The sequence below is a fragment of the Calidris pugnax genome, unplaced genomic scaffold, assembly GCF_001431845.1.
Source record: "Calidris pugnax isolate Ruff unplaced genomic scaffold, ASM143184v1 scaffold303, whole genome shotgun sequence".
NCBI lineage: Eukaryota > Metazoa > Chordata > Aves > Charadriiformes > Scolopacidae > Calidris > Calidris pugnax.
The window spans coordinates 476,858-504,443 of NW_015091087.1; the positions used below are offsets into that span (position 1 = coordinate 476,858).

General features: G+C 41.7%; 1 protein-coding gene across 1 annotated transcript in view; it reads left to right on the forward strand.

Annotated features, from left to right (window-relative positions):
* TBC1D8 (TBC1 domain family member 8) overlaps positions 1-27,586 on the forward strand; it is a 54,832-nt gene that overhangs the window by 1,162 nt on the left and 26,084 nt on the right. Inside the window, exons 2-5 of the mRNA XM_014957741.1 lie at positions 14,032-14,224; positions 18,610-18,728; positions 20,635-20,863; positions 24,505-24,745. Of these exons, the coding sequence (XP_014813227.1) occupies positions 14,032-14,224; positions 18,610-18,728; positions 20,635-20,863; positions 24,505-24,745 (782 nt within the window). The remainder of the gene's footprint in view (positions 1-14,031; positions 14,225-18,609; positions 18,729-20,634; positions 20,864-24,504; positions 24,746-27,586) is intronic.

Genomic DNA, 27,586 nt, shown 5'->3' on the forward strand with positions numbered 1-27,586 from the left:
CCCGCTCTTTCTATCGTGAAAGTTGTATAAATACATATAGGACTTCCGACTTTTGGCCGATATATAGGTTACGGGGAGGGGGTTGCTAATTTAGTCTTGTGGGAAAGTGGGCTCTGACTTATTTTTGCGTTAATCACACTCCTGTTTATGTGGCTGTAGGTGAGGCAGGTCGCATCCATGTGGCACTCCGGGGGGTGTAGTGAGGGCTGTGTGTGAAAGGGGGGGGACCCCGCTGTACCCCCACCGCGGTACAGATCTGGGGGTGACTCTGCCGAGAGCATCGGGTCGGGCTGCGGGGACCTTGTAGAGACACCGGGTAAGGAATTTGGGCCGAGCTTTTGGTTCGAAGGCACCGGCAACCCAATGCAAACACACGATACTTTGGTGAAATGATACAGTTTAACGGCTTAGTTCTTACTTAAAAGCGGATGAGGCTGTTTTGCACCTTTTAAAAATCAGAATTTTCAATGGTGGCTTATATATATGAAAGGATGGTCAGGTATTTTCAAAGTCAGTATTTTCTGTGCTGTTTAAGAAGCTACGTTACCACGTTCGATTTTTATTTTATTAAAACCTTCTGCTCCTGAACTATTGATGGTTGCCACTTGATAATACTGCTTTCTGTATTATTCCAGTTTTTTTTTTTTTTTTTTAAATCAGAGCTTGTCCTAGCTGTGGAGTCATAAAGATCACAAAACTTATTTGTGGCTTGCTAGATCCCATGTTATCAATGCGTTACTGATGAAATGCTAGCCCTGGTAAGGTTAATGGAAGTTTTGCCAGCGAGTTTAAACAATCCTTTACTCTCATATTTTCCCCTGCCCGCTGTGTGGAAGTCACAGGCCACTCTTTTGTGATCGTAAGGACGATGTGGATTAATTTTCAGAGTTAAAAATAGCTGTTTACAGCTGCTTGATTTAGGTCCAGGACAATCATGAGGTTCAGATCCACGAACGTTAACTCCTCGTGCCTGAGCTTTTCACAGCAGAAATTTGCAAGCTTCAACCAAACAAACTGCTTTTCCTCTCTGGTTCAGTTTCAGGTGAATCATTTTGCTGAATCCACAGCGCACAGGCTTGCACAAATCTCTCTTGGCTGGCAAAAGGAAAGCTGCTCCTGTCTCAGAGAATGTTTTCCAAGGGAGCTGTAAATCCGGACAGTCTTTTAAACTATTTGGAAATGTTTGTATTTAAAAGGGTTCAGAAATTAGAGTCCTATAAGCAAAAAGCAAGTGTGTGGGAGCGTTAAGCATAGCTGGAGTTAGACGAATAGCTTAAATTTTTTTCCACAGTTTTTATTTGGGATGAGTGAAATGGAGACCTGTACCGAGAAACAGTTGGGCTTTGCTGGTAACTGCTTTTGGTGTAAAGCTTACCTCCTGGTTCCTGCTCTACATCACTACAGAGACACTTTATTAGTACCTGCCCTTTCCAAACCCGCAGATACAAAGGGCATTTCAGTACAACCATATTGCCGGGTATGGTCTACCAAGCTGTAGAGCCGTAAGGTAGCAGATTTTGTTTGTTTTTCTGGGGAAGCAAAGCTTAAGTGAGAACAATATCCATATCTGTTTTCTTTTACCTTTAGTAACTTGAGCCCTGGCCAACTGCAGTTAAGTTTGATGGAAAGGTAGACCTTTCAAAGATGTGAAGATCCGGTAGGTGAAAGCAGGTGGCACGGTAAAAGACAATGTCAAAGCTCCTCCAGTGAGGAAGAGGAGGCTGCTTATCCTCAGGCTGTGTCAGACCCAGGTGGGATCAGCAGAACAACAACCCCCAGGAGACTAGATTTCCTAAGTAAAGAGTGTAGAGCGGGCAGGGGACCACCCGTAACATAATTTGAACAGGGTGGAAGGGTGCGATGCCTGAGCTGCCCTTGTGCGTGTTACTGCAACATGGTACTTCCACTGGACCGACGTGAGGATGTCTGTTTTATGGCCCTGTTCTCACATGTGCACGTCTTTTTTCCTTCTAGGACACTTCTCTCTCCTTACCAGGGCATTTTACCCATTTCATAAGAGTAAGTTAGCACAGCTGGAGGGTATATTTGGGGTGGGTTTGGTTCCTGAAGGACGGACTAGAGAAGATGCCTCACACAAAAGCGCTTTTCTTCCGTATCTACGTTTCTTTCTTTGAGTCCTGTGTTTCAGTCAGACTCTGAGCAGATGTTTGTTGGAGAGAGACTATATTTACTGCTGTTATTTAATTTGCATCCTAGGGCAGTTACTGAATGCACACTGTTCTTGCAAGCAGCGGGTGCAAAAAGCGATGGAGGCTGTGTTTAACTCTTCATTACCTGACTAGTGTCATTCTGGTTTCTGACTTCCTGAGGGATATGCTTTTCAAGTAAATATTTAACTTGCCACTTTACCTGGATCTCTGCTTGAGGGCTCTGTTGGATCAGAGACATAGGAAGGACACTGATAATGTTTTAGAAAGACTTTACAGAAACTGAATTACATTTTTTTTAACTAAAAAATAATTTTAAAACTAATTTTAAGGTATAGAATTTTAAAAATTATTCAGCTCAGCAATTTCTGTTGGTTCTGTTTTGTTTTGTTGTGGTTTTTTTGCTTAATTGGAAACCTCTTTAGCTGTCCCTTCAAAAAGGCTTGTGATGTAGCCATGACTAACAGGTCAAAGTTGGCTGGATTTGGTACTTGCCGATGTCTTTGGTTCTGAGGCTATTAGTGTTAAGCTTGAGATGCAATCAGTAGTAAAAAATGCTGTCAAAACCCTTATGGTAGAATAGCGCAAAATGGTTTAGCCTGTAAGTGAATCACTACTTTAATTTTTATTAGGGGATGTTGAAAGCTTCATTCACCTTCTGGTTTGATTAGATTAGTTTTGTGCATTTTGACAGCAAATCCGCTTGTTCTGGGAGGTGTTGGGAATGATTTCATCATGGGTGCTTGGACCGAGAATAGGTTTTCCCTCTTCCCAAGCAGCTAGCTTTGTTTACACTCAGTATATAAAAACACACTTAGGATTCTTTTAAATACTTGCGACTTTCCCTTTTTATAAAAAAGGGTCAAATAAAACTTCAAAATGAACTCTTGTTTCAAGCACCTTTTTGTCTTTTTGAGTTACAGTGCTTTCTTAACTTCTTGGTTGAATTAGATCAATAAAACATTATGCTTTGTTCCTGTTTTCCCTGTGTTTTTAATTTAGTTATGATATTTCCCCCTACTACTCTTCCAGCCTCCATTTTCAGCTCAGGGCACTTTCCAAGCTGGATATGGTCTTACATCATGTGCAATTTGCAGAGGATGAATATTTTCAAAATAAATTAATTACACCTTCAGCTCATGTAAATCTTTATAGTTCACAACTTAAAATATAATACACTGTCAAAAAGAAGCATCTTCTGTATATCAACCTGATCCTTATTATTCCTTTGATAAAAATACATGTGGTAGGCATGATGAATATCTTTCCTTGAGCTATATGCCAGCAGTTGAAGTAAACCCCCATTTTAGGATTTTATGTTTTCTTTTAAATATAATTCTTGCAGCATCATAGCTTTCAAACGGATATATAGAACACCTCTTGGTTGTGAATGGAGATCTGACTAGTTACATGATAAGAGCTCTCTTCCTTATTTTCCCCTTGCCTGGATTTTAATTTTTTAATGCATACAGAAAAATGACCATTGATAAACTCTATGTCCCTTCTCTGGAAATTAAAAACCAAAAGATCTGTTCTTTCATGCTTTCCAGTCCAAACAGAACTGTAATAATTGTAAATACATCACCAAAAGGTAGCCCTGTGCATCTCCCAAGGTCTGGGTAAATAATTTCATAATAGAGTCTATTTCAGAGAAAGGCAATGAGGGGACCACAGAGGGTGAGGGTTCCCACTACTCAGATGGAGAATCCATAGAGATTGCCCCTGTTCATTATACTGTGTCAGGAGAGGGTCAAAAATATGGTGAAGACCTGGATTTTTAGTAGAGAATGCAAATGTGTATCCCCATAGACTTCTTTATATTTTGGGAGGGTGAAAGGCAAAATGAGTAGTGTATTAAAAGATCTGTCCCAATATAGTCTTCCAAAGAGCTTGCCTTTTCGTCTTAAAATATGTGCAAGATACCAAAACAAGTTACTGATAGATATAGGCTCCATCTGAGCTCTAATTGGAAAAAAAAAAAAAGAAGCTTTTGTTTCAAATGGAGCAGATTGAGAGGAAGACGCCACAATAACGATGTTAATAAAGGATACTGGTAGTGCTCACTGTGTGTATTTATTGTTTTGTTTTCTTAAGGAAGAGCTCTCTCTGAAGCCTTGCACAAGGAGAGGGGGAAATCCAAATACTTTACTGAAAGCTTGGACTCTTGTCAAAATGTTATCTAGCCTTGCCCACAGCTGGAATTCAGATCGGCAGGTTTTTTCTCCCCTCTTTTTTTTTTTTTTTCCCTCTTTATTTTACTGTAACATTTTTTTAAGGAGAATGCATGCCTAGAAGCTCTTTCCCAAGAGGGTGACTTCTCCATCAGAGTGTTCTGCAGCCACAGCTGAGAGGAGGGATAGGAGCAGGAGGGCCAGGCTCCTGCCTGCAAAGCTGGGCACCCCAATTCCTGAGCAGGGCACCCCAGTTCCTGACCCCTGAGCCTCCTGAACTGTGTGTGCTGCTCAGGCTCCCTCTGCTTGTTTTTCTGGGGTGGGTTTCCTGCTTCTGAAGCATAGCTGAGATGGGTAAGGTGAAGTGCAGGTGGTTGTGTTGAAAGGCTAACATCTTAAATACTGACATTAAAGGAGAGGATGTACTTATGCATGGAGAGGGGGGTCTGGGTTGTGTCTGCTTAGAGACTGACTGACCACCAGCTTGCTCAAAACTAATCCAGTGGACAGCTATGATGGCTTTTGATTTTTGTGTTGTGGAGGCCCAACAGCACAGAAAAAGACGGGAAAACCAGAGCACGGTTTGGGTTGGAGAGGACCTTCAAAGATATCTATTCCAACCCCCTCGCCATGGGCAGGGACACCTCCCACCAGACCAGGTTAGCCAAAGCCCCATCCAGCCTGGCCTTGGACACCTCCAGGGATGGGGCATCCACAGCTTCTCTGGGCAACCTGTTCTAGTGACTCCCTACCTGCATTGTAAACAAAGTCTTCCTTATAAAGTAATTGAGCATTTAAGCCCCGCCATCTGTGGTGGTAGGGCTTAAATAAGGCTAGATCCGTATCTTCAGCGTTATTTACAGCACCCACCAAAAAGGGGAGAGACTTCTTTTATATTGCCCCAAGTAGTGCTCTGTGTCTGGGTAATTTATGGGACTGCAGCAGCAACTTGCCTTCCACTTTCTCATCTGTTTTCAGGTGGAAAATGGTTTCAGGTATTTTCGCTTGTAACGTGAGAATCAAAGCATTTGGCTCTTTGGCCTTCGGGGCTATAAAAATAGGCTGGGCCTGACGGGGACTGATGGCAGAGGACTGAGATAAGCAGCTGCGAGATCCCTGCCGGGGCAGCGTGCCCGCCTGGGGAAACAGCCCACAGGGAAGCAGGGGTGAGGAGAAATAACCAGTGCCCCAGGGCTGCAGTGCCATCTCTGCCATCCCAGGAGAGCATGGTTCAGCTCACTTCCCTTTCCCCAGGGAGGACTTTCCCTCCCTATGCGGTGGTCCGATGCTGGAGCATCATCTTGGCATCACACCCAGGGATGCGGGAGTCACGGGGACCATGAGACGCCAAACTCCACAGGGAAATGCCTGAACTCCCCTCGTTTCTCATGTCCAGCTTCCCTGGAGTGCTGGCACCAAGGAATAACGATTTAAAAATTCATTTTGATTAGTTTCTACATGCCAGATTGAAGAAAAAAAAAAAAAATCCAACAAAACCCAATTTACCTAGTGGCAGTATTTGATCTGGCAAAGCCCATGTTGGAAGTAATGTAAGGGCTTGAATATTGATATTTCCCCGGGTGAATGAATGCTTGGAGCATTAGGTCTTTATGCTGAAATCTGGTGTTGTCTGTGCTTATCTTCAAGTGTGGTGAGCCCTTATCGTTACAGAAGAAACACAGCCCTCCTACAGTCCTTGGGGCAGTCCTCCTTCATCCTTTTTCTTACGTGCTTACCCAAATAAGTTCTGCAACTTATTTCTCGGTGGGGGAAGACTAATACATACTCTGTCACAGGTGCTGTATTGTATCAGAACCTGTTAATATAATTTTGCAGAATTCAGTAAAGACAGCATGGCTGGTATAGAGCCAAGATGTTGAGCTGCTGTCATTAGTGGCTTTGCATAGCTGACGGTGCTTTGATCCAGCAAATACATGGATTTTAGGGAGGCCTGAGTGAAATTAACAACCTCTTAAACATCTGAGTTTTGAACTTTTAGAGAAGTCAAATCAAGATGGTATGAAAGACCTAGAGATGTCCCCAAATGTTTATTCTGGGGGCCACCACTGGCCAGCAATAGCTTCATGTTCACTGTCCTGGGCTAGATCCTACTTTGGTGCCTCTCACAAGCCTCCACCATAGCCTATAACACCCAGTGCCTGTAGGAGTGAGAGGTGCTTTCTGGCTGGGCTCTGGGAGGTGAGGATGAAGATAGCACCAAGGTGGTCCTTAGTGTATCTCAGCTGTGGGACTCACCTTGGGTTACAGTCACCTGTTGGGGCTCCTAGGTGGTGAGGTGGTTAAAGCCATGTAGGAACCAGCTTCATAACCATCCCATTCCTCTCTCATCAAGGACATTGCTGCCATTGAGAGCGTCAGAGATGCTGCACAGAGCCAGGTGAGCAACACCTGCTATTTGGAGTGCCATTTTGGCAGGGTGAGGATATCCGTGTTGGTGTGAAACCCACCTTTCTGCTGCAGCTGGAGCACGGGGATGGTGGGGGGCCAGGAAACAGGGACATCCACGTGTCCCTCCCTGTGTTCTGCTGCCTGGTGGTGGGCTGCTCATTCAGCCAGATTGCTGGCCTCCTCTAGCGCGGCTAATTGCTGCCGCCATGGCTATTGTGAGACTCTCATTGTTTGCAAATCATTGCGAGATGGAGGAAACTATGTGGAGAAGCGTAATTAGGATTCAGGGTTCGGAGTGCTTCGCTGCCTCAAAGAGCCGAGATTAATTCTGCTTTATTGAAGCTGTTAGTTCAGTTTCACTGTCCTCAAAAAAAACCCCTCAACTTTTATTTTTATGATCATCTGAATTGTTTGATTTGCTCTTTTCTCCCAGTTCACGTGCCTGCACAGCTTGGAGTGCCTCTTGCAGCTATTAACCCTCATTGTGAAACCACATCTTCTGGGAAACAACCTGTAGGGTTCCCTCCTTCTGCTTCCTGGGATGAGTTTTCTCCTTTCAAGTATAAAGTATTGGTTTTGTCAGAGAGCTGCTTTTGCTTCCCGGGCTTGTTTTTCTTTCAGCCCCCTCCAGGTTTCTGATGGAGGAGCAGAAGTAGCGAGCAGCAGAGAATGGCAGCAGTGAGCTCCCGAGGATGAACTCATGGCTTTGTACTGGAGCAGGAGCCTGGCAGGTCACCGGGCTGTGGCTGTAACCATAAATCCCTCAATTTGGTGGTTTTGTCTGGCAAAAATAACCTAGTCTGATTGCGAAAAAGGGTTTGAGTATTTAAAACAGGGCTAGAGCAGCCATCAAGCAGTCCCTAGAGACCGGGCAATGCCACCACTTTTCCGACCTTCAGAAGTGCCAGGTGCCTGTGGCCAAGAGCAGCCTCAGCTTTGGAGGAGCTGAGCATCTTGGCAAACTGGTTTGCGTAGCGAGCAGCAGAGAATGGCAGCAGTGAGCTCCCGAGGATGAACTCATGGCTTTGTACTGGAGCAGGAGCCTGGCAGGTCACCGGGCTGTGGCTGTAACCATAAATCCCTCAATTTGGTGGTTTTGTCTGGCAAAAATAACCTAGTCTGATTGCGAAAAAGGGTTTGAGTATTTAAAACAGGGCTAGAGCAGCCATCAAGCAGTCCCTAGAGACCGGGCAATGCCACCACTTTTCCGACCTTCAGAAGTGCCAGGTGCCTGTGGCCAAGAGCAGCCTCAGCTTTGGAGGAGCTGAGCATCTTGGCAAACTGGTTTGCGTCCAGGTATTGTTGGGGGTCCTCTGCCTGTTTTCTTGGAAGGGGAGCGCCTCCTCCTATGAGGACAGGCTGAGAGAGTTGGGGGTCCAGGTACTGTGGGGGGTGCTCTGCTTGTTTTCTTGGAAGGGGAGCACCTCTGCTATGAGGACAGGCTGAGAGAGTTGGGGTTGTTCAGCCTGGAGAAGAGAAGGCTCCAAGGAGACTTTATAGCAGCCTTCCAGTACCTGAAGGGGGCCTACAGGAGAGATGGAGAGGGACTCTTTATCAGGGAGTGAAGCCATAGGATGAGGGGTTATGGCTTTAAACTGAAAAAAGGTAGACTTAGATTAGATATTAGGAAGAAATTCTTTACTGTGAGGGTGGTGAGGCACTGGAACAGGTTGCCCAGAGAAGTTGTGGATGCCCCATCCCTGGAGGTGTTCAAGGCCAGGCTGGATGGGGCTTTGAGCAACCTGGTCTAGTGGGAGGTGTCCCTGCCCATGGCTGGGGGGTTGGAACTAGATGGTCTTTAAGGTGCCTTCCAACCCAAACCATTCTATGATTTGGGAGATATTCTTAAGGCAGGCCATGTTGCACCCCTGTCCAGCTGTGCTGGAGTGCATCGAGTGCAATGGAAACCTCAAGTCTTTTTTTGTTTTTTTCCCAGTAGACCAAGGAGAAGTAGAAAACAGTTTTCCCTCTGCCTCAAACTTCTGCGGGAGCCAGTTTGCTTGTGCAGTGCCCGAAGCTGTTCCCCAGGATGCTGGAGACACAGGCTGGACTCTGTCTTCTGTGTGACCCTCTTGGTTTTGGGAGAGGGGGTGTGAGTGCTTGATTAAGGAGGTTCAAGGTGGTGGCACATGGGTGGGCTGAGGCGGCTCCTCGTGTGCATCTGGCCAGCTGTTCCCCAGGTTTTAAAAGCGCGGTCAGAATTTCTCATTGCCTAATTGCAGATACTGCATGTTATTGCTACTTTGAACTACGTTGACCTTCACTCCCTGCTTTATGAGTTTATGAGTTTGCGCTAAACAAAAGATCCTGGATGTGGGTACCAGATGTCTTATTTAAAAACAAAGTAAAACTATAAGGGTAATGTTGCTTAGTATTGTGGTACTGCAGGCTTCCTTGTCAATTAGCCTTAGATTTAACTCTGCTTTTTTTTTTTTTCCCTACCCCCCCAAAATAATAGTAGCTTTGGCTTTTTGACTTTTTGTTTTATTTTTTGAGGATTTTATTAATTTAGTGGCCACAGAGTCCTAAATGATTACTCCCAGTCCCTCTGCCTTGCAGTGTGGCTTAGGGGCTGAAGTGACCACCCCATTTATGGGAAGGCATTTGAGTAGTTCTGAAAAATTTCCCTTTAAGGCCTTTATAATATGATGGAGGTAAGCAGAAATCGCCTTGCTTTATGTAGAGGGTGCCTTAATTCATGTGCTGTTGAACCAGGAATAATTGTTAGTGCTTTGGACTTTCTCTTGAGTGTTGTCCTAAAAGATGGAAATAATAGATATTTTTTCAGTTCCAGTTTTTCAGTTTGAGTTCAGCTTTAATCATCTACTGTCCAGTGTCTCAGAAGCTTAAAAGAATTTATAAGATCCCAAGTGGATAATTAACACTGATCTGGGAAAGGAGCCTGCATCCTTTAGTTTGAACGATACACTATGTTTAGTAGAAATTGGTGTTAGATTAACTTACTGCAAACATGTTCCTTTTTCTAGATTAGTTATGAACATGACACAGGATAACTTGTAATGGGATCTTTTATCTTTCTGGGGATGTCTAAGGAAATGTGTTTAAAGATGAAGAGCGGTGCACTTACCATAGTTCATTTGAGAACCCAATTTTTATAAAATACCCTAGACTTTTTTTTTCTTCTCTGTGAAGAAATGCTCAACAAGTTCATTGTGTGTGATGTCCTGTTTGTGTCCCACTTGGTTACAGAGTGACCTCTGTAAAAGGGAGACATTCCCCACCTGTTGCAGAATTTGAAGTGGTTCCTTGCTAATTTTTATACTTGAGTTTATTTGTATCCGTAATGCACATGTATATTTGATAAAAATCAGTTTGCAATTTGAAGTACAACATTCTTTTTTTATCTTTTTTGAGATATTCCAATTTCCAGTACCGAAGCAATAAAATATGTACAAAAGTAGATGTTCCAGTGAAATAAAAACTACTGACTAAGGTGTGGTATTTGTAGTGAGTTGTCCGGATTTGTTTTATAGACTTAATTCTGAAAAACTATAGGTAGATGTTCCCTCTACCTGAAATCTACCTTACAGCTAAAGTAATCAGATTTATTGAGAAGAAGCGTGTAATCTCAGTAGAATTGTGTTCTTTTCCACTTTTTCTGCCCTCTCCTCCATATTTGTCAGAAGTATACATTACACCTGAAACTTGCATATGAATTTTAGCCTGGAAATATTCCTTCTGCCTGAAGAAACTTGTGCCTTTGGAGGAACCTGCGATATTCTGTCAGCAGTGTTTAGCAGAAGGCTTTGCAAACCTGCGGCTGCAGCTTGCCTTAGCACAGTTACTGTACAGTTCACTGCATTTTCTGAAATACTTCTGTGTCTTGAGAGGTCAAAAAGGGGACGAGAAGTTGGTGGAGTGGCTTGTTAAAGGGAAAGAAGTACTCTGAATTTTCAAAGTTCCCCCCCAAAACTCTTGTCCCACATAGAGTAAAAAGCAAAAATGAAACACAAAAAAGATTGGAATTTTGGGAAGGAAACCAGTGTAGCAGTTCTCTCTTTCCCCCCGCTGCTTCTGTTTCCTTTTAATGTTTGATTGTCCTGTACGTATAAGCGGTTTCACTGTTGGCTGTGATAGAAAAAGTCTGTTGCATCCTAACTGAAGTTGTGCTAATGCATCAATATGACAGCAACAGACCCTTTGCATAATTTATATGTACCTGAGAGCCAGAGACCCTTTTATTTTTTAAACAGATCTATAAAAGCCCCTTCTGTGGCAAGAGCTTTTAGGGCATTTTATTAGAAAGGGGCTTGCTCGCAAGCTAGGTATTTTTCAAAGCATGTTTCAAAATCAGCGTACTGTGTTTTGTTTGTTGTTCATTTGTTTGTTCACTGATTTTTAGGTTGTTTATTTTTCAACACTCAAGTGAGAAGCCTAACACAAGTGTTACGATTCGAAAGTTACCCGAAATGAGCATGAGGCAACTCACACTGGAAAAAAATTGCCTGTAGCTTTAGTAATTTTCACGCTACTTCACCTTCAACTAAATTATCATATTAGGCCTGGGGGTATTTATTAGTGTTAAATCCTTTTCATGCTCCTTGCAAACGCACTCTTAGTAATTCCCTTCCACCCTCTCTCTGCCTCTGTCAGCCTCTCCTTTGTTTTTTGGCACTTAAGCATCAACTTCATGTGCAGCTGAACCGCTGGAGAAGTACAGGTGATAGACCACAGTCTTGGGCGCTGCCGAACAAGGTTGCTGCTCTGTGTTTGGCAGGCTTGGCTTTAGTGGTCCTCACTTTTATTTCACCCCTTTTGCTGTCCTTATGTCCCTTCTGGAGTGACACCACTGCAAGCCCCCCCAGCAGAGGAGAGGATGCCCACGCTCTTTTTTTCTTCAGTTTGATTCTTAGTGCTGGCTCCTCTTGGTCATCATCCTAAGTTAATGTTTTAGCTCTGGGTAGTTTAGACAAGGGAGGTGATTTTTGTCTTTGCGCAGGCGGAGGAGGGAACTTTTTAATAGTTGGTAAGCAAAATGGAAATTGTAAGCAGAAGTAAACAGTGAGAAGAGGAATTGGTTTTTCTGGTCAGTTATTCAGGAACAGAAAAGGGAATTAATTTTGCACAGGCTAAGAAGTACAAACAGGATTTTGTCGCTACTTCTGTGCTTTCATGCGTTTTTTTAATGATTTCTGAAAAAAAGTATCTCACAAATCTGATGTTCATTAAGCGTTCTCTTGGGATTTTGGTAGCACTTACTATTAGCTGACTTTTTTCCGTGACTGTAGTGAAATGAAAAAGAAATCTTTCTCCTAGATCTATCATCAAGGGAAAACTTCATAAGTTTCTTTTTCTTTTTCTTTCGTGTAATGTCCTAAGTCTTTTGAAATTTGAAAGTTAAAGCCTACTTTTGTTCCCTGCATCATTTGATGCTATCTTACTGGCTTTCATCCAGATGTTTTGAAGACCACACAGTGAAGCTGGCGCTGGGTTTTCTGTGAGCATGGATAATTTACTACCTTTTATACTTGGCTGAATGTTTGTGTCTTTTTCTTGCAGTTGCAGGACAGCAGTTAGCATTTTCTGATGTTACACATAGTATTGGTCTCCAAATTCAGGTCGGTCTCCATTTTAAACAGATGGCTGTAATACCTTGACATGTGTTTAGGTGAGAAGCAAACTCATGCCAAATAATATCTCACTGTGCAGTTTTAAAACATACTGTGCCCAACTTCTGCTTGGCTTTGAAAGCATCATCAACGGTGTGTGTGAATGCAAGGAGGAAGTACTTGATGTAATTTTCTTCATTCTTGGAAGGTTTTTGATGCTCTTCCATGTGAGCTTCTTGCACCTCTGAGACCAGAAGGTGGTTACGCTGCTGCTTTGTTGTGCTGTACTCAAATTAATTAGCAGTGGTTTGTTGTCCAAGTGAGAAGGCATTTCAGATGAGGACTTTGTAGGTCTCATTTAATTGTTTCCATTAATCACTCAGGTGATGGACTGGAGAATGCAATTATAAAAACTGCATGTGGTGCCGAGGGCTGGCAAAACTTTCGGAGGCTGAGAATAGTTCCTTTTATTTTGGGTTAGTGGAGGAGGAACAAAAATACAACAGGTTGGAAAAATTAAATGTCCAAAGGGAAAACATAGAATTGCTGAAAGCTTCCTAGATACTCCAGTGGCTTGAGCAAACATGGTAAAGCCATTCCTGGCTGTCTGCCATCCCTCTCCATAGGAGGTTGTGTCTCTGCAGGACATGTGGTATTGGGGGATTGGATATAAAGCTACTCCCAAATTGCTATTTGTAGGTGACATAAACCACTTCTGAGTTACCTTAATATGGTACCTCGCAAATTACGGCATTTGAATAACTTTTTTTTCATGTATAGCTTGGTTCTGCCAGCTGCAGGGAGGTAACAGGAAAGGCCAGCATCTCCAGCTGGCCTCCAGACTGGAAGGTCTTTTTTGGGGGCAGCAATTGCTCCAGCTCTCCAGGATGAGTTTGCCTGTATTTATGTCAGGTGCTGATTTACAGTGGGACACTGCTGCAAGCTTTCTTGGGTATGGTGTGCACACAAGATACAGGAGGTGATTTTCCACTCTTCTTACATCTGAGACTTTACTGGTAGTGAGCATCGTGTCCGGTTTGGAGAGTTAAAGATTGGCTAAGGAGATTCCAATTTAAGCTCAAGAACAATGAGCTGTTTGAGAAATATGACCCATGAGGCAATTGGGGTTTCTTTAGAAAAAGATTAATCGTTAAAAGGTGGGCAGCTATGATGATACTTTTTCAGTATGTCAAACATTAACATCAGAAATGCCTGTGGCCAGTTACTCTCCGTGTTCTGGGAAGCAGGATTAATTTCCAGCAAGAAAGTCTAAGATTGTGGTGGTTGGCTTTGTTTGTTTGTTTGTTTGTTTGTTTGTTTTGCTGTAAGAATACTTAATTAAAATAGTGGAAGAGGCTAGCAGGGGAAGTTGTTGCATCTTGGTTGTGGGAGGTTTTGAAGAACAGGTTAGACGAACGCCACTTATGGCATAGGTGTACTTATCCAGCTTCAGAGCGGGGCTGGAACGGTAACTTCCCAAGGTGCCCTCAGGTCTTTCCACTGCAGTTCTGTGATTATGTACATATAGATGAGGCAAAACCAGAAATGCAAAGAGCTCGATATGCCTTTGATCTTCTAATCTGGTTTGCCTTTTGCATTTTGAGCATCTGTAAATCGCAGCATAAAACGGGGGAAGAATTGTTATTGTTACGTTCTCTATTTGAATTTTATGGCTTTAGATGTGAAAAGACTTGCAGGCTACAGGAGTGAAAGTTGGCACTAATTGTCTTTTCCCCCTTTTTCTTTGCAGGTCGCTTGGTTGGTGCCCTGGACGCCGTGTTAGACTCTAACGCGCGCGTGGCTCCGTTTCGAATTTTACTCCAAGTTCCAGGCTCACAGGTTTACTCTGCCATTGCATGTGGTGAGTTATTGAACGGATCAGAAGTTTACTGGGCCGTAGCTATTGGTGAGTCACAGACAAAAAAATCCAAACCGATTCTGAGCATGGTCAGTGTCTGCATGTCCAAGAAGCTCAAGGTAACCCCAGCTAGTAGTGTGTGCCTGGAAAGCCATTGCCTATAGCTTATTTAACAACCAAATTAACCCCTGGTTAAAATCCTGGGCAGGAGTTACAAAAAAGTGTTAACTAGGAACATTAAGTTTCTATAGAAAGCTTGTTTAGTTGACCATGTTTTATGTTAATTTTCTGTCTCCATTAAGTTTCTATAGAAAGCTTGTTTAGTTGACCATGTTTTATGTTAATTTTCTGTCTCCATTAAGTTTCTATAGAAAGCTTGTTTAGTTGACCATGTTTTGTGTTAATTTTCTGTCTCTTGCAAAGTAGTGTGCATATCTTTTCCTATAGCAGCAACAGTTCCTTATAGCAGGAAGTTACTTTGTCTAGGCTTTTGCCAGTCTAGTCCTTTGCTTGCTTACTATGAAATGTCTTACCACACTTGGTTTTTATGAAATATAACTGGAACATTTGGAAGATACTACATGATTTAGAAGGTAAAGTTGTCAGGGGGAAATTGCCTGGTCTGTTGTGCCCTAGTCCCTTTTGCAGTGTTTCTGCAATCTCTGAAGGTCGAGCTCATCTTCAGGAAAGTGATACTGATGTGAATTGCAGCAACCTTGCCATGGCACAGTAAAGGCCACCTGAAGGTGCTTGTTCCTTTCATCCTGTTCTTGCTTGGTCAGTCTGCAGGGCTGTTCTCATCCCTTCTGCTCCAGTCTATAAAATCCTAGCGTTGAAATTTACAGCAGGTTTTCCTTTAGGAATGGTTTCATGCTGTACCAGAGGAGGTTTAGATTGGAGATTAGGAAGCATTTCTTTACCGAGGGGGTGGTCAAACGCTGGAACAGGCTTCCTAGAGAGATGGTGGATGCCTCAAGCCTGTCAGTGTTTAAGAGGCATTTGGACAATGCCCTTAACAACATGCTTTACCTTTTCATCAGTCGTGAAGTGCTCAGGCATTTTAAGTCCTTTCCAATGGAAAATTATTCTATTCTATTCTATTCTATTCTATTCTATTCTATTCTATTCTATTCTATTCTTTCTTGTACAGATCAAGCCATGAAATAGTTAGCTAATGTAACTGTCGATGTGTTGTTGATGGTGTTTGATATAGTAGTCCTTTAAAATAAATCTATAAATAAAATCTATATATTTTCCCCTTCTTCTACACAAGCTCATTCAGCATTTCTTCCTTGGTTCAGCAGAGACTGCTGGGCCTGTTCCCCATTAATGCTGGGAATTTTTCCCTGTGCTAGATCTGTGTGAAGAAGTTCGCGTAAAGTCTATTTATGCTGTTTTTATTGTGGCTAGGTTTTCTTCATTTTGCAATTGCTCTATGCTTTATATCCCTAGTCCTCCTTTTTATATTTAAATAATGCCATCTCATGGAGAAATTTAAGAGCTTCATGCTGCTGTAGTCCTCTAATGAAGCCAGGTAGCTTTCCCTGGAAACGCAAGCTCAGTTTCCCTGTTAAGGGCTTCATGATTATTTGAATATATGTAATATTCCTTTTTGGGGCTGATTCTTGCCCTAGCTACACTCTTATAGCCCACAGTTGGGTTGGTTTTTTTTTTTATATTAAAGGACCTACAAGTCAAAAACTTGCCTGGTTGGAATGGTTAAGGATTTTGTTGAGATATACTTATTTCATTAATGTTTTCTACAACTCTCTTTGCTTTTTCCTAATGGATGCTCATCCCTGAGAAAATGAGATTTGTAGTAATAGAGTGGAAGGCAGAAGGCTCTGTTTTGTATGCTGTGTGAGTCAAGACACACGTGGTTGCCAGAGCTGCACAGAAATGAAGAACCATGGCAGCAGAAGTTGTTTCTGAATAATATCTCTGCTGTGAAACTCTGACGTGAGTGTCCAGGGGAGAGCTGGCGCTGGCAACAGGAGTCAGAGAATAGCATCATCTGATGCTTTTCTTAGAAAACTGGAGGACTTTCCGTGCACAGAAGCAGCCGTTGCTGCTCACCCGGCTCTGCCCTTTCTGAGCGAGGTGCCTTGCGCAAACACCACATGAAGAGTTTTGTTACTGGATTTGGAAGGAGCAACAAGTCAATTTAAGGTTCCTGCTGTGTGGCAAGGAGAAGGAGCAGCTCCAGGAGCCCCTTCCAGTCTCCTGGTGTAACTTCGTTAGGGGATAGCCATCATGTCATTAGGCAGTTAATTAAAATGACATTTTTCAATTGTACGTCAGCAGCCCTCTGTTCCAGGAGCTGTAGGCTTAGATGACAATATATGCACTGGGGTCATATCTCTGTTACAGACTTTTGCAAATCTCCAAGGGCTACTAGGAATTCTGATCTCTGCCCAGAACAGCTGTTCTGGCAGAGATGTTTTAATCCAGATGGTTATACCAGTACAGGGGAAACAAACAAAAAAAAAGTCTAACCTCATGCCTTGTGGGACTTTCCTTTCAGAAGGCTTGTGGATAAAACTCAAGTCCTAGTTAAGTGAAGTAGCATTTGGGAGAGGAGAGCAAAGGGATTGGTGAGAAGGGGGTTTAAAGAAGAGATTATGGGCAGTGAGGCTGGGGTTAGACTAAGTATACATTTGGTACAGGCATGTGAAGAAGGTGGATAGAAGGTGGAATAAAATGATGTGTGGAGCACAGGAAGAGGAATAAGGAAAAGATTGGCAATGCTTCTGCTCCTGTGAAATCACAGGGCTACTTTAAGCCATGAAATGGAAATTAGAAATAAAGAAGAGACCCGAAAAGCTGGGGTTATGGCCTGACCAAATAAAAGGGGCAAAGAGATCTTTCAGTGTTTGAGCAGAATCCCTGGAGATACCTAAAGGCAGGCAGGAAAGAATTGCAACAGCCCCCACAGGAGGTAGTTACTGCTAGAGCCCAGGCTCAAAGCAGCCCGAGCAGTGTGGATGCTGCTGTGAGAGGCATCTTACTCAAGGCTTGTTTCACAAGAGGCATGGTTGGTGTCTTTTTAAGTTGCTCAGAAATAATAATTCAACTTGGTATTCACTTTGGGCAGCCATTTCAATATAAAATAACTATATTTCTAGTGTTCTTAACCATTGATATAATTTGTCAGTTCTTTACCTAAATGGCATTTAAGTGTCTCTTCTTTCTTTTTTTTTTTTTTTTTTTAATTTAACCTTGATTAATGATATTTATGAAGCTCCATCACAAGATCTTCCTGTCAAGGAAGTTAAAGTTTGGAAAGTTTCCCTGACAGTTGGCATTCTGCATGGAAAATAGAGCAGAGGAAAGTGGAAAATCCTTAGCTAAATTTATCATTTTTTTTTGTTTTGAGGCAACATGATGCATGTATATTATTTACACAAATTTTGAGATAATGGGTCTTCTATTTTAGATTATTTTATAATTAGATTTGTCTGTGATTTGCATGTCTTAAATGCCCAGCTACTCTTCCTTCTTCCATTAGCAAGGCATTAGAAAAAGCAAGTTTCGCTGCCTTTGCTTTTTTACCTCTAATATTTAATCACTGACCAGTAAGAGCTGGAGGGGCCAAATCTTCCTGATTGCCCTGTGTGTTGCTGGTCTCGCTCTCACTTTTTTGTCATCGTGCAGTGCATCAACGGTTCAGTTTCACGCAGAAACAGCCAAAGCAAATAGGTGGTGACTGAAATATTATTTCTGGAGTTAGTGTGAACACATTACATTTAAAACAACAGCAGCAAAACCTTAACTAAGTCCTTAAATAAGAAAACCTTAAAGATTTGAAAGTCTTTATTTTCTCTTCACTGTATTTCTTCTCCAAACTGCAGAAATGTTCTCTTGTTAGACCTTTGAGGTGTTGCTGAACCAAACTCCTTTATTTTTAGATATTTATTGTAGAGAGCTTTTCAAATAGGATGCCAATTATGACCATGTAAATTCCTCTCAAAGTATGTGCCTGTGTATGGGGTGTGTGTGTGCGTATGGATGTACGTACCAAAGGAGGGAGAAAGGAAGATCAGGGACTTTTGGGAACAGGACGTAAATCAAAGGTTTCAAGTGGCCGCTTAAGGAATGTCATGTCAAAATAAGCTGCAGTCTAGCAACTCAGGGTGAAGTTTTGCTGGTTTTTCTGCTTTGACTTTTAATGCAGCATTTTCTGGCTGAGAGTGTTTGAGAAGATAAAACTAAAAGCACTAAAACTGATTGTCTAAAACAGTGAGGTTTTTGTTTTTCTCTAACTGTACTGCTACAAATGGGACCTTTTTGACCTGTTTGCTACTGAGAATTTTGAGGTTGAAAGTTCAGTTTCTCAGAATGAACTTATGAAATAGAGCATTTTATTACTTCTTTCTTTCTTTCAATTTTATTTTGTTGGATGGGTTTGAATAAACTACATTATGCTTTTCTAGGTGCAACTGCAGAGGAGATAAACCAGCACTGGGAATGGCTGGAACAAAACTTGCTCCATACTTTGTCTGTCTTCGACAATAAAGAAGATATCGTTAGCTTTGTCAAAGGGAAAGTGAAGGTGAGGAAAATGTGTTACTTTCACCCTTCCCTGCCCAATCACATGTGGCTTATTAGAGATAATGTGGTGAAGTTGTTGTCATTTGTATTTGCTTTTGTCCATCTAAACATTATTATCAGTTTTCTGTGTGGCACTTGCACCTGATGTGGCCGGCACCTCTGCGTCTCCACTCAAATTTCCTTGGAAACATCTCAGAACCAAAGTATCTAATTTCATCTTTATCCCACCCATCCCTTTCCAGCGTCACTCCTCTTCCCTGTGGTGTGGCAGCTCAGCTTTCTTTAGCATTTGCTTTCAGTTCCTCCGCCTCTCCGAAACGTTGTGTTAAATACCTTCCCTTCCCATAGCTCAGCTCTTCCTCTTCCACCTCTCAAAACATTGTGTTAAACACCTTCCCTTCCCATAGCTCAGCTCTTCCTCCTCACTACGTTTCTCCTCGTTTCCTCTGCTATTTTTCCCCGAGTTTTATCCCATCGGTTTCTCGTGCCCGTTTCTGCCCATTTCCATGCTCCTGTCCCTTTTGGTGGGGCCCAGAAGTGTCAGCAGGTGGTAGCCACAGTGCCTGAATCTGCTGACAGCACGCCCGTGAGGATGATGATGTAGTCCCTGCAGCTCAGGGCCGGGGGACAAGCTCTTGTGCAACATCACCCGTGTGGTAAGGGTCCAGCACAGAAATTGGTGGTGGCTTTGGAGGATGTGTGAAGCTGCTGGCTGGCCACGGGGTTGCAGAAATGAGCATCCTTTTGGAAGGCTATAGAGTTTTAAAAATAGGGGAATTTGGTGACAGAAGACCTGATTTAAATTAATAACAGCACGTGCAGTAAAACATAGAAAGCCTGGTGTCCTGAGCTCTGCTTCTAGTGAAATACGTGCTCCAAAAGGAGCTCAGTGATGGCTGGCGGGGGTGCAGGTCTGCTGGTGACTACTGTACCTCAGGTCCTGTGGCAAGCTTTCCCTTGCTAAGAGTTCTAGTGAGGTGATCTTCTCCGCTATACCCACTTTTTTGGTCTGGAACATTTGTGGGAACATAGTGTTTTCGACGAATTTCAACCCCACTGCTGTCCCCTCAGTGGGCTCTGGAGTTGGGGAGGAAGGGAATGGGAAGGTAAAACATCATTGTGTAAATCTTAGTTTTTATCCTGCTTTCTTAAAAAAACAACTTTGTCTAAGTGCAGTGAAAGGCTTAAATACAATTAATCTCTCTTGATAACGCTGTGGCAGCCCATTACCTAGCGCAGCGCATATTTAAAATTCTTCAGGTTTCATTAGTTACTGTTAAGTCCAGGTTTTGGACCCTCACCTCTGCTGTAGACTTTTGGCATATTGGAACTGCTTGGTAATTGCAAATTGTCCCAGGTGCTGTAACATACGCATTATTTGTCTGAATGGTGCAATATATACTTAACTCCTTTGTTGTAATGCCACTATCAAAATTCTCAACGCTTAATTATATTTACATAGAGGTTCTTGGAATCATGTTTTTAATGGTTCCGATCATGTTACAGTTACTGAAGTTATTGACACATCTCACTGCATTGCTTTTTCATAGGAAAACATGATATTATCGCTACATATAATTGTAACTGTACCTTTTCTCTGTATACAGCAAATAACAGCAATCATAAGCTGCAGTGAAACTAAATATATGGTTCTGCCAGACTCATTGAAAAAAATTATAATAAAAAAGGCCCCAAAAGTTTTGATTTGGAAGCATTCAAAATGTATGAGAGATGCAAACACCACAGAAACGGTGAAAATTTTTCACTTGTGAAAATTGCAAATAAACTTGAATTTCTTCTATAAGAAAGGGTTGCATTATTAAAATGTGAATGGGTAGCTTGTATCAGCTTGCTCGAGTGTGAGTGCCAAAGCTGTATCCTGATATATTATCTCGTTATGGACTCAGGCACTGATTGCGGAGGAAACGAGCAGCAAGCTTGCTGAGCAGGAGGAAGACCCGGAGAAGTTCCGAGAAGCCCTAGTGAAATTTGAATCCAGATTTAATTTTCCTGAAGCTGAGAAGTTGATCACCTATTATTCCTGTTGCTGTTGGAAAGGAAAAGTTCCTCGGCAAGGCTGGCTTTATTTGAGCATCAATCATCTCTGTTTTTATTCCTTCTTCCTGGGCAAAGAATGTAAGTATAAATGTGTAAGAAATCTAATGCTGGGGAGGGATATAAATATAACTATTTTTAAAAGCAAGAATAGCTAGAATTTTGATGAAAAGCCTAGTTCGCCTCTGAAGTTTAGTTTCTGAGCTTTTTGTTGTTCAGCAGAAAGATCCTGTTTAATTTACTTTTCACTTCAGCCTTTATGTTTATATCTTAGTATGAATCCAGTAATAAAAATGAGACTTTAGGAGGACGCAGACACAGCTGCTTTCTGGCTCTTTTTCTTGCCATGCTGATGCAGCCTTAAAACGTAACAGACCTCCCACGGATTCTGAAATAGAGACTTTTAGTGCTAAAAAGGGTGTGTAGGGATGGTCCCTCCCACGGGCAGGGATGCACAGTGCCAGGCAAGGGTTGGTGGGGCCAGGGATGCTGGAGTCCAGCTGCCTGCCTGCAAATAGCCCAGGAAACGTAACAGGGCTGTGCCCCGGAGAACCAGGTGAAAATTCAGAGTTTTTAAGGGAAAACAACAGCAATTTAGGGATTTCTTTGTCTTTCTGGAAGGTGACAAGAAGTGTGTCCCAGGGTTCTTAGACCTTCAGGTGGTTCAGTGAGTTGTAAGACTTTGGTCATGGTCTTCCTCTGCAGAGGAAGGGTCTTGAGATGATGAAAAGCCTGTCAGAATAGATACTGGAAGGTAAAAATAAATGTAATAGACATTAAGTGGTAAAAAAAAGAATTTAGCTATTTAAACTCTATAGCATTTTTCTGTTTAGTAAGGTTGTGCATGAACTGATAATATTTTAAGTCCTGTTTATCCTGCTGGAACTTCAGCAAGGACAGTGATATAAACCTGTACTGCTATAAATGTAGCAAGAATTGTCAGTTACAACAGTTAGGAACACTTCACTATTTACTGTCTGGATTTAATATTGGTATGGCTAGTCATATAAAACTGTAGATTTAAAAATTAAGTACATTAATGTAAAGATAAGAATGATACTAATTGGTAGTTTCTAAGACTTAAAACATACAAAGACATGCTTAGTTAGCTGAGGCCTTTTCCCCCTTATATTATTTCAGGCCAATTATTTTGTCATATCTACAAAAGGTGGCAGAGTTAGATTTAAAATGCATCTGAATTTGTTATTCGTTATAAAAGCAAAAGTTGAGTTTTGCTGGGAAGACTAGAATGGAGTCCCTTGATACATACTAGACCTGTGTGTTCTTGTTTAATCTCCTTGTTTTCTGTTTAGTATCAAATAATATCCTTGTCAATTATTTCTTCTTGCTATCATTGCAGGCTTTCTCTCATTAAATCTGAGATATCCAGTCTGCCAAAGCACACAAAGCAAAAATGATACTTATTAATGATAGATAATGGGGGAAGGAGGAGGGAGAGAAAAAATCCTTCATGTTGTTCCAAAATTTTTGTTTATGCGGTACCACAGATCGTTAAATGATACTGGAAGTACAACATCATGCTGTATTATTTAAGAAGAAATTGCTTCTAATCTCTTTTAATAGTAATTCATTATGAAAATGCAGAAATCCCCAAAACAACTAGATGTTGGCAACTTTGCATTTTGACTGTGGAAAATACACTGTTTATTCACTGTTGCAGTCAGTTGTGTCGCCTTTGTGTTCTCAGGCATTTGCATGGAAATGTGCAATGAAAACCTGAATTTTCTTTTGGTTAAATTAAACTTCTCTAGCTCAGTGGGAAGTATTATATGTTGAAGTGCTTCCTACCACCCCAATTCTGATAAAGCAGATTGCTTCTGTTCCAAAGCTAGCATTTTGTCACATTTATGAAATACTTGTATTACATTGAATAATCCAGATTTACTACAGTGCTGCTTGTTATTGTTGGAGAAGCTGATGATGACTGTATGCAGAACAAGTCATTCATTGTCTTTTTTTCAAAATCTGCTTAAATCTGGTCTAGAAAATATTCCTAAGAAATCACATTTATTGCATTCTTTCAGTACAGTACAGGGAGAAAGCTCGGTATATGAGTTTTAATCAAAATAGTTCTTGAACTCTATAGAAATCCCCCCAAATTGTAGACTGAAATCTCTGTATAGGCAAAATGTTAAGTCTTCTGCTTCTGGCAAGACTATCCCCTTCCCCTTGTTTTATTTTATGTTGAAATGACCTGGAATGCAATACTGGAACCTGTTTTCAGCTTCTCATAAAATTAATTTAGGGCTTAAGTGAGCATAAACTCCATGGAACATTTTTTTCAAGACAAATCCCCTTTTATCTAAGCCTTGAAGTATTTACAGAATTTCGGAGGCTTAGAACATCGGATTTCTTGAAAGGGCATGCCAAGGTTTCTTCGCAATTTTTAATTAAACTTGTGTTTTTCTAAAACTTTGAAGACTTTGTACCTTTCATCAGTGGTTCGGGCCCCGTGTGTCTGCTGTGCTGTTTCTGTAACCAACACTGTAGAGCCTATGTGATTCCGGCCTGTGTGAACAATAGTGCTATTGCTACAGCCTTATTTAATCTCTCTTCCCTTGGCTGTGCCCGTACAGATGATTTTATGACCATTCGCAACACTTTGTGCGTGTTGACGCAGCTGTGCTTTATTTAAGTAAGAAAAAATGTAATCTGCAATAATCTTGACAGCTGCGGCTCATGTAGTACAGAGAACTGGCTGAGGGTAGCTTCTTAGGTAATTAATGATCATGGATAAGTGTCACATATATATGACAATGTTTGTTATTACTGCTTTTTTATTGCTTTATTGGCATCAGGAGACCAGCTAGGGATGTTAGGGGGTGTAGTCTTGATGTTACTGGCACAGAGAATCCTGGGAAGCTTCCAGTAGTTGTTAAGTCGAAATTTAATCTATTTTGAAGTCCTTTCCAGTCTAATTTCTACCCAGAGATTCATATAAGAGAGGCAAGTAACATCCTGCAGTGGTTGTCTAAAATAACCTGATTGTGTTTCCATTTGTATTTCTGTGATTCAGCAGTGTTTAAGTATAGAGAACAGCTTCCTATGCTTTTTCTTTTCTATAAACAAGTCTGACTACAGTTCATGTTTAGGGCAAGGTTTGCCTGTGCACCTTTTAAGAAAAAAGTAACCAAAATGGGAAGATCCCAGTGCCTAGGCAGCTTTTTTTTTCAGAACACCCTGTTTATAGTAACCCTCAAACTTTATAAAAATGTCCATGTGCGTAAGCTTCCTTTTCTATGGGAGCTAGCTGTATTTTAAAAGTTAAAGTACTGGGCATGTAGTTGGGTTTCCACTTGCCTACACTTTTATTTCTGGGAGATTACAAAACCTTTCCCTATATTGTTCTTACTCTTGAAATGGAACTGTTTCTTCTGGTAGTAGTGAAGCAGGCTGCAGAAATGACTTGTAAAGGAGCGAGGAACATAACTTATGGCAGGTGTTCTGCAAAGGTAGAACTCCCCAGTCCAGCGCGTCTTACGAAAGCTGGTAAAATTTTGAGGAAAAGATTCTGAAAAAAACAGTCTTTTGGAGTGGAGGAGAATGGATATAGAGTAGTAACAGGTATTTCAGCTTTTGTTTGGTCTTTGTGTGTAGAAATGGATCTCTCTGCTCTTTGGTTGTTTGCATGTCATTCTGAATATGCTTATTTCCCAAATCAGAGTTTCCAACCCACTTTTGCTTTTTTTCTCCAATGGCAGTGAAACTTATCATTCCTTGGGTTGAGGTCCAGAAGCTGGAAAGAACCTCCAATGTCTTCCTGACTGACACGGTCCGCGTCACCACTCCAAATAAAGAGCGTGACTTCTCCACGTTCCTCAATATCGCCGAGGCTTTCAGGATCATGGAGCAGCTGGCAGATGTGACGCTCCGAAGGTTACTGGACAATGAGATCTTTGAACTGGATCCAGGGCTACAGGATCCTACTCAGATTACCAAGAGGTAAAAAAATAAGTTGTTCTCCCTTGCGTGAGCAGAGGTTCAGTGGTGGTCTTCATGGTTTGCTCTGTTAGATGGGTAAGATTTCAAAGGTTTACTGGATTGGGCAAAAAAAAAAAGAGATTTTATGATGTACTATGGTGGATCAAATAGGTGCATTTTAACTTGTGTGCAAGATACTTGTTTCCATTTTGTGTTCTTCCTTTAAACATCACCGTGGTTTTTTGTTCATTTATTTTAAAAGTACTGTTCCCTGTAGAAACATTGTTTGCAACAGGGGCTATTTTCCATCTTCCCTGAAGAGCAACATTATTTTGTTTATAATTTTGGCAATGTGCGGGCTTTCCTAGTGCCGTCAATTCTGTAGAATTATTGCTTTTGATCATATCTGAAACATGGAATTTCCCACTAGCGTGATTGCCGTAGCCGAGTTAGCAAGCAATTAGAGGACTTAAAAAGCCCACAGGCAGTTGCAACAGATTAATTTGCTGTTGTCAGCTCTACCCCATGCATCCCCGAAATGCATCTCTGCATTCCTCTCCCACTGTAGAAATGCATTGGGCTCTCAGGGGGAAGGTTGGTAGCTATTTCTCTGCCGCTAGCACAACACACAACTTTGTGTTTTATTTGCTGCTGTGGGAAAAGGGGAAGGGAAACTGCCCCAGAGGAATTTTAGGTGGGCAGGATGGAATAACCCAAACTGGAATTTGCCTGAGGCGTCAGGGTTAAGGTGCTGGTTTAAAATCCTGCTTTTCTGAATGGGGTGTGAGTGAGCGCTTATCCCCTCCTGAATCATCCCCTTTCCTGCTCTTCCTTCCTCTCCCTCTGCCAGAGGTATGAAGGGAATGACCCAGGTGTTGCTTCCTGGCTAAAACATAAGAATGCGTGGTGTCCTTTCCCAAAAAATAGAGACATGTCCAGCAGCCGTTTCATTGTTCCTGAGGGGCATTTTTGCAGGGGTGTTGGGTATACATCTCAACTAAACACTTCTGCAAGATTTCACAATGAGGTTAGAACAATAAAACACACTTTCTCTGCAATATGTGCACACAATAAGGAAGATCACTGATACCAGGATTTCGTCCATGATACTGTCAAGGAATTAATTTGAGGTGATAGAGTGGTGAGCAGCCACGAATATGTTGGCAGGCTTTTTTTTTTTTTTCATAGGTAGGGTTCCTTTAAACAGAAGAGCTCCCATTGTTTTTACAATGTACATGTAACTGGATGTTGTTAACATTGTAGGCTTTTAGCCCAAGAAATGTAGGATATGTACTTTGACTAATGCAGAATGGGACTTTGAGCCCATGGTTTCCCATTGCACCCTCCTCCTGCTTTTGGCCTGAAAAGTCAGATGCACAAAGCAAAGGAAGTACATCCAGAGGAGATGGAACAAAAAACTGGTGGGAGGTGTTTTCAGCGTCTGCTGATTTTTAACTCACCTTTGTCAATTCCCAAAATAGTCTTTGAATCAGGGGCAACGACTGAATGGAAAACTACAAAGAAACTAAAATTATAGTTACAAAGAAAAACATAAGCTTAGTAATATGGAGGCTCTCAGGGAATCAACCTATAAGTACCTTGTGGCACTTTTGAAAAGTAACATGTCTGTTAGCAAACAAGTGACAGAAACATTCCCACACGTTTATTCAAACAGTTTTTTTTTTCTTCCAACTTAAAAAAAAAAAAACAACTAGGGGGAGGAGGGGAGCAGGCAGAGGAGAAGGAAGGATAAAAATATATTTACTGGAGAGTTCCTGGGCAAGATGTTCTCCAACCTGTGCTGATGTGCTGTAACTTGAGATGGCAGCAAGGAAAACATGGAAACATGGAAGATGCCCAAATCCCATTTCCTCTGCACGAATTAGGTGGTGGTTGGATAAGTTGCTGTTTCTGGTGCCCTTTGTCACACTTCAGCAACCACTTTGATGTAACGTGATTAAGCAAGACTGTACTGTGAATAGTGGATAAACTGGTTTTTAATGCTAACATGTTTGGGGGGGGGGAGCTGGACTTTTTTGGTGTGTGAAGTTTTTGTTGCTGCTGGTTTTTCCTGAAGCCGTTGTAGTACTACAAGAACAACTGTTTTCCTCTTGACATTTTTCCCCTAATAATTGTCTTTGTTAATTCTTGTGCATGATTTGGAAGCAAATAGTAGTCTATCAAATAGAAAGCAATAATCCACACATCATTAGGGCTATTCCAGCTGTGTCAAATTAATGGAGTTGCTGTAGATGGCTTTTGTTTGGTAGGCTTTCTTTTGCAAGAGGCTCGTCTCAATATCTTTATTTTTAAAAAATGCATTTTTAGTGCCATTGTGGTCTGTATATTCTACATTCTGAAAACCAGAGACCTTTTCTGCCATTCCTAAGGCTCTTGGGGTCATTCGGCTGAGCCATGGAGGGACGGGACTCAGAGAAGCTGTGGGATTAGGCCCATAGTCTGACACAAATTATATCGTGGCTGGAGTCAAACAAGTTAATATGCAAGTTTCTGCGCTGCTTAATGAGAGCATAAGGCTCAGAACAATGGGTTACAAAGGAATTAATGGGAATTAAGTTAATTGCCATAAAAAACAAAGCTGAGCTATTTGATAGCTACAAATCCATTTCTTGGAGATATATTTATGTGCTCTATAATTTTACTGTAACATATGGTAACTATTTTTTGCTTTTTTAATAGGAAGGTCACTAAAATCTCTGGTGTAGGTTTCTTGTACTCTTTATTTCCATCTCTTTCAGGATGCAAGAATATCCATTGCATCCCTCAAATGTAGTGAGGAAATTGGCCAGAGCAGAACACACGATTTAAAAGCTTTAGTGCTGCTCTCAGTTAGGTTTCAAA